General features: G+C 42.1%; 1 protein-coding gene across 4 annotated transcripts in view; it reads left to right on the top strand.

The window, feature by feature from the left end:
- The first annotated feature begins 217 nt into the window (after positions 1 to 217).
- LOC118212222 (GTPase-activating protein and VPS9 domain-containing protein 1-like) overlaps positions 218 to 6,698 on the top strand; it is a 64,313-nt gene continuing 57,832 nt past the window's right edge. For all 4 annotated transcript variants that reach the window (XM_035389912.1, XM_035389913.1, XM_035389910.1 and 1 more), the window contains exon 1: positions 218 to 505. In XM_035389912.1, coding sequence (XP_035245803.1) covers positions 475 to 505 — 31 coding nt within the window. In that variant the 5' untranslated portion in view covers positions 218 to 474. The remainder of the gene's footprint in view (positions 506 to 6,698) is intronic.

Here is a 6,698-nt window from a genome sequence, read left to right as displayed (position 1 = left end):
CATCCTGTCACTGGCAACATGTGTGTGATAATTACAGAGGGAACAAGGAGAGAGAGAGATGGCTTGGTAATTATAGAGCCGATACTAATTGCATGTAATTGCAAAGAGGTTCCAACGGTTCGTTTTTTTCTGTCGTAGAACATTAGTGCCAAACACCCTGCGATCTCGCTCACTCTGTCTCTCTGCCCTCTCTCTCTCCCTCACACACTCACGCACGCACACGCGCACTGGCACACCTCCTTGAAGTGCATAGCCTGCTATACGCATTTGTAAATTACAGTGTGCGGAGATAGCGGCGAGTAAAGCCGACGTATTTGATGTGGACGACGACGCACAGAGCAGCTTACTGGTGAAAGAGACATGATTGACCGATAAGAAGGATTACAGCTGATGTTTTTATACCCTAATATGGTCAATCTCAATAAACTAAAAGCTACATAGCATTGGTTGCACCCATGATAAAAATGGGTAGACATGCATGGGGACTGTGGACAAGAACGGGACGGTAAGACAACGCAATAGTAACGCTGCTGCCTGTAGTGAGATTAAAAGAACTGCCGTTGTACTTTATTTGACTTGCTGTTCCATCTACACGTAAACTACTGGGATGTCGTAATTCGACGAGTCATAAACACATTACTGTTGGCAAGCATCTAACGGAGAATGCAGTCATTCGGCAAGGCGGCAGATAGTGGAACAAGTGTATTCTCACCTTGCTATATGTAGTGTTTTATTAGTCAACACACATGCATTTGAATGGTTCTACTGTGGCCTTTTTTTTAGTTTTCACCTATAGCCAATTTGTACCAACACATCGGTTACTGGTTTGCATCCTCATGTAACCTGTCTCTAGATGCGCGTGTATGTTTGTGTATTAGGTAATCAATGTGTTTGTTATCTTTTGCCCTGCAAATACATTGTACTGTTTGCAGTGGCTGCTAAAGGAAACATTTTTTAAATGTCAATTTGAAACGTAACATATCGTAATCTGCATAGAGTCGGGTTGCTGCATAGCCTATGCTTCTGCTAATACGCGCATATGTCCATGTAAATATATTTGAAGTAGGATAATCTTTTCAGCGAAGCGAGTTTTTTTTCTTAGTAGTTAATTGTTTGACACTAATTTGTAGATTCTCCGAGTAATTTTCTTCAAGTACGTTTTCATGTCTGTTATATGCACGCAACTCGTTTTTCAGGACAGATAACGAGTCAAGGTAATATAACGTTTGCGCTCGTGACAAGTCAACCTTAGCAGTGACTCTGGACAACTAGAAAATGGCACTACTTCGGCGTTCAGCACCACGGCATTCGTTTGCATCTGTTTGATATGATTCGATGATTGCTGATATTAGCCCCGATTATTTCTGAAAATGTTCCACAACCATCTGCTGTGGCCACACACAGCTTTATCCAGTGACATCGTGCGTTATTAAATGATCTGGTGATTATGAATATTGACGTGTAAAACGCCCGATTGCTGCAGCAGGCTATATGTTGTAGTGCACTAGCTATGCTGTAGCCTAATACGCGCGATATTGGGTGTAGGGAATACACGGGGTATCCCATGAAGCAGGCGTCAGATTATACTGTGAACATGACGTAATGCCTCTGCACGGTTTAAGATGCTGTATATTCCTCTCGCGCAGTTCCCATTGAAAATGAAGCGTAAAATGGGTTCTTATTACCAGAGCACTACCCTGAAGCAATGCTGAAGTCAATAGTTTTCCGTTGCAGCGTTTATTAACTGTATGCCAGTAGCCGAGTAGCGCAAGACATTTGTGGTAGCTATAGCCTGATTGGGGGGATGTGGTCGAGCATGCGATGATGTGATTACAGAGCACTGAATTATTCAAGGTTATTTATTTGTTTGCTTGTTTATTTAACCGTGGTCCTCAAGTAGTGTTCCCTTGTTCCTGTGATGTTTTCTTTCTCCCCGCCAGTAGCACTCTCCTTCATTGCATCCTATAATGTTTCTCTCTCCCCATATCAGTCTCGATTAATCATACTCTCATTCACTCTCTCCATTTCAGTTCACATGCTTTTAATTGATTAAATGCATGATAAAATACGAATAACAATAACAATGATGGATGATGATGAAACAAAATAATTATGAACTTATAAAATTGGCATCATCGGTTGTCCCTCAGGTTGTGACAGGCAACCACAGACGTTGCAGACAAGGGTGCATATACTCACTCTTTGCAGGTGTGGCTCATTATGAACTCCTAATTTCTTTTGATGTAGTTTGTAGTTTTTTAGTTGTTTTTTTAAAAAATGTATAAGATGACCAATGCAGAGAAACAAAATAGTGCCGTCTCTTCTGGTTATGTAACTGAAACTGAAAGGGCAAAAGTTAGTTCAGTTGGCAGAAAAAGACACTGGGTTGGGTCATGTTTTTAAACATAGCACAGCAGTCTTCTGGACTTTGGCCTTTTTTCAATCAATATGTTTCCAGAACTTTCAGAATACAAGTAGATGTTTTTTTCACAAACATATTTTGCTAGTGAATTTTCATGATCGCTGAATGCAAATAGCATTTTGGGGGGGAAAGTATCATTTTACACTGTAAGCTCAAGTCTAGGTCAAATGCGAGAGTTGATTTAACTCTGAACATTTTACTGTGTATTTGGATAGAAGGAATTGACAGTTGAGAACAAGTCCTACATGGTTGTATCATCCTGGAAACAGGACATTTTTCAGGAACTCCCCCCCCCCCCCCCCCCCCCCAATTAATGTACAATCATATTGAGTCTCAACCCTTTGCCCTTCTCCCAAATGCCAACAGAAGCTGCACTCTCCTCCCTTTCCAAATATTTGGCCAAAGTATTACCAGTGTGTCCTACTCTATTTGCTGTGGTAACAAAATTTAGTGTTCCACCCTTGAGCAAGGTTCTTCCCTTGGACTGGTTTTGCAGAATATCCAGTTGTACAACTGGATAATGCTAAAATGTAAACTACAGTAAGTGGTGTGCATTGAAATAAATGCTGCCATAGCACAGTGTGTTTGTGCACAGTTAGCCATTAGCTTCTGGCACACCCATGGCATGGGAACTTGACTGTGTAGCTAATCTGAGAACCCTCAGTGGGTACAGAGCACATGCATGTCCCCGCTTGTTGGCTGCATCACCCCCTGCAGACGGAATAAGAGTGCGACTGTGCCTCTTGGCTGGCGATCTTGGTCTTTAGCATGGCGTGCTAACTGTATTTCTTGTGGTATGCGGCCCATAAAAGCTGCGGTTTTAAACCTGCTGCAGACTAACCTTAGCTACACTTGTGTGTATAGGGTATGCTGTTAACAAACTGTAAATAGTACCCTTAAAAAGAGCAGAGAGGTGTCATATTCTGTTCTGAGCAGATTCTATTTAGACAGCTTCCCACAGCAACACAAAAGAGTTCCTCTTTTATGATTTGGTTACCAGGTGAAATGCAAGAAAAAAGAAAGGAAAATCAGCAGCTTGGAAAATCCCCGTAAATTTTCAAGCTGTAAATAGAGCACAAAAAATGTTACGAAAACCAGGGCCCATTATGCCAATTTTCAATTTCTGAGCTGAGGCAATTGATTTTACCATTGCACAGTTATCGCTCTCTCTGTAACTCACACCAGTGTGTTCAGTTTTTCTCTAAGGCAGCAGTAACCAACCCTGTTCCTGGAGATCTGCCTCAATGTAGGCGTTCATTTCAACCCTAATTTGGCGCACCTGACTCCTGACCTGACACCTGATTAGCAGCTCACCAAGATGTTGCACTGTTGTATGATGTGTACTTTGTTAGGGTTGGAATGAAAACCTACAGGATAGTAGAACAGGGTTGATACTACTGCGCCAAGGGAATGTTCTCTGTCGATTTTCATCCCCTTGGTGAACTTCAGCTGTTCCCATTGAGGAAAAGTGTTTCCAAGATTTTTTGAATCAGCCCTGTCAGCTTGTCGTGTTGCTTCGCTGTAGGTGCTTGCTGGAGGTCCACTATTGCAGTGGCTAGCTAACTACAAACTCTCCACTGGAACCTAGTCCCACCCCACAGGCCCTGTAGCCACACCCACCACTCAGAAAAGAGCCTATCTCTGAAAAACATCTCAAACACATATTGGAAGAAGAAATACAGGCAGAGGAGCATGAATTTGGCAGATGCCATTTTGCCAGTGCATAGATATGACATCCCTGGTTATTGGTTATTTTAGTATATTTTTAAGGTAAAAATCCTGCATAGTATGCCTTTATGATGAGAAATATGTAACATCTTTGGCATCTATGAATTCAGTTTCTGTTGCGCACATTTATGTCTGTTGGACTCTTCTGTGATTTAAAAAATATTTCTCTCTCCCTCTACCTCCCTCACTTAACGCCTCCTGAAATGTGGCACAGTCGGGACAAAAATGCTGAATTGTAGATTTCTTGGCGCCAGTCAGCCTGACAGCAGCTGCTTTCTGTGCGAAGTGAGAAGCAACTGTCGCCTCTGTCGAACGACGCTGCATCCTGTACATGTTTTTTTTCATTGAGCAAAATTAAATGCCTGGCAGGGAGCTGTCTATGCAGTTATTACTGGTGTTGGTTTGATTACTTTCATAAAGCATCCTGGAACCTCAACATGCACTACAGTGATGATGTACCTAATTGTTCACCAACTTCCACCACCAGCACATAGCGCACACCCGGAGGACGAGTGGCAAGCAGATTAGTAGTAATCACTCTCCAAACTTTCTCTAGAAGCCAATTCGGTGATATAGGCCTATTGAAAAAAGGGCAGTTGGGTTTTCTTCTCAAAATCAAAGTGTTTCTGAATTTGACACATCTATGGCAGTTCGGGTATTGAAAAACCTGTGATTAAGGTGAAATACTGTTTCGTTTTCAGATAATCCCACGCCGTAAAATGTCCAGTGTTAATTCAACTTTAACAGAGTACATAAGAGTCCAGCAGAGACCTGCATGCACTCCGAACTTTCTATGTAAAGAAAAGCACCTATTTCAACTACACCTTCTTGTGGGAAAAATTGTTGATTTTATTTTGACCGTATCGGTACCATTGACTTATATTGAAATGGGTGGCTGAAGACCTATACTGGTCTCCTACTGCAACATCTCCCCACAAGACCAGGAAGTGGGATTCACAAACGAAGCCCGGTCTTTGCCGCTTCGATTCAATTGGGCCGTGACGTTATGATGTCAGTGGTCACTACAATGGATGAGAAATGTTCCTTCAGCATTTTCGGGCCGAGTGGCCGACTGCGGTCGGTAGCCAGGTGCCGACTGTGTTGCGCAGGTTATGGGTGGGTTCAGGTGGCCCAGGTTGATCTGGCGACCCGGCTGGGCGTGGGCATGTCCGTGGTCTGCATGCAGCCGCGTGTGGCGGTGGTCTTTCGATTTAAATCTGCTCTGTGTGAGTTTATAGGTGGTGCGTGGGGTGAAACAGGTGGCTGAGTCATGTGTTTTGAAGGAAAGCCATGGGTCTGTATTGAGGTCTGATACTTGTGGGTCCTGTGCAGTGTGGCTGATCCATGGACACAGGTGGGGGATAATTGGACATTCCAAATTAGGGTGGGAATTGGACATACACACCCCAGCATTGGGTGCCAGATTATTTAAAAGAAAAAAACTTTAACATTTCTATAACATTTCTGCCTTCTAATTTCGCAGCTGCAGTGGAGAGTGCATGGATAGAGAAGAGGCCTTGCGGCTGTAAGGTTGTGTGTTTGTTTCCCAGGCCATTTACAATTTGCAATGCATTTATCACAAACGTTTCCACGCGTCTCAAAACCGAAAGCATGTATATGGTCGACTTCTCAAAGCGTAAAACGCTTAGGTAGGGGCAGAACTAAGGGGTCCCTGGAGGTGTGCAGTGTTTCCCACAGCAGACTGAGAAATAACTGAGAGAAAAACAAAGCTCATGTCATGTATGGTGGTGATGAGAGTGCACTTTGCTAATCGTCGATATGGTTTATCACCCAGCATTTCCTGGAAGTTGCCACATTCCTTCATTCAATTCCAAACCTATAAGCTTGGCCCTCTAAAAAAGTGCTTTAAGATTTTGTATAGCAGCCTAACAATTGCAGGTTGCACATTAGGGTTTTTTATGTTTGCTATTCAATTTTTGAATGGTATTCAGTATTTCACACCATTCAGTTTTCAGATTTTTTTATAAAAAAATAGTGAAATTGATTGATCATTATTGCATTTTGGTTTATATTTATTTCACTACAGTTACAATATATTTCAGTTCACTTCTTGTGTAATTTGTATAGGAAAACCAAGTACCACCAAATACCATCATACCAATAATATTAAAAATATCATGGTATTTTGGCCATATTGCCCAGCCCTAATTAGAGTGAAATAACATACTTCATATGGGGACACAAGCAAATTCCTGTTGTTTATGAGCTAAAAAAGTATATACCAAAGTGTCAGCTCAAAAATATTTTTGGGTATATTAAATAATTAAGAGCAAATGTTACCATGACATTCAGAGCATATTCAAGCACGCAAAATCTGTTTTATGTTTTATAACAGAAAGGACTGAACTGAGCGTCCGGTTGTGTCCACAATGTCTTAGATCTGGCAGCTGAGAGCCTTAATATTGTCAGTTCTATATGTTAATTCTGCAATGCGGTAATGTTTCTGCTCCCTCCGCACACTCATGAAATATCTCCACAGGGGCTTTGCAGAATGTAGCAGACCATTCAGTGAGTGAGCTTTGCGGAG

The sequence above is a fragment of the Anguilla anguilla genome, chromosome 14 (assembly GCF_013347855.1).
Source record: "Anguilla anguilla isolate fAngAng1 chromosome 14, fAngAng1.pri, whole genome shotgun sequence".
In the NCBI taxonomy this organism is placed as follows: Eukaryota; Metazoa; Chordata; class Actinopteri; order Anguilliformes; family Anguillidae; genus Anguilla; species Anguilla anguilla.
The sequence above is the reverse complement of the archived record's forward strand: the minus strand, read 5'-3'. Positions and strand labels throughout refer to the sequence as shown.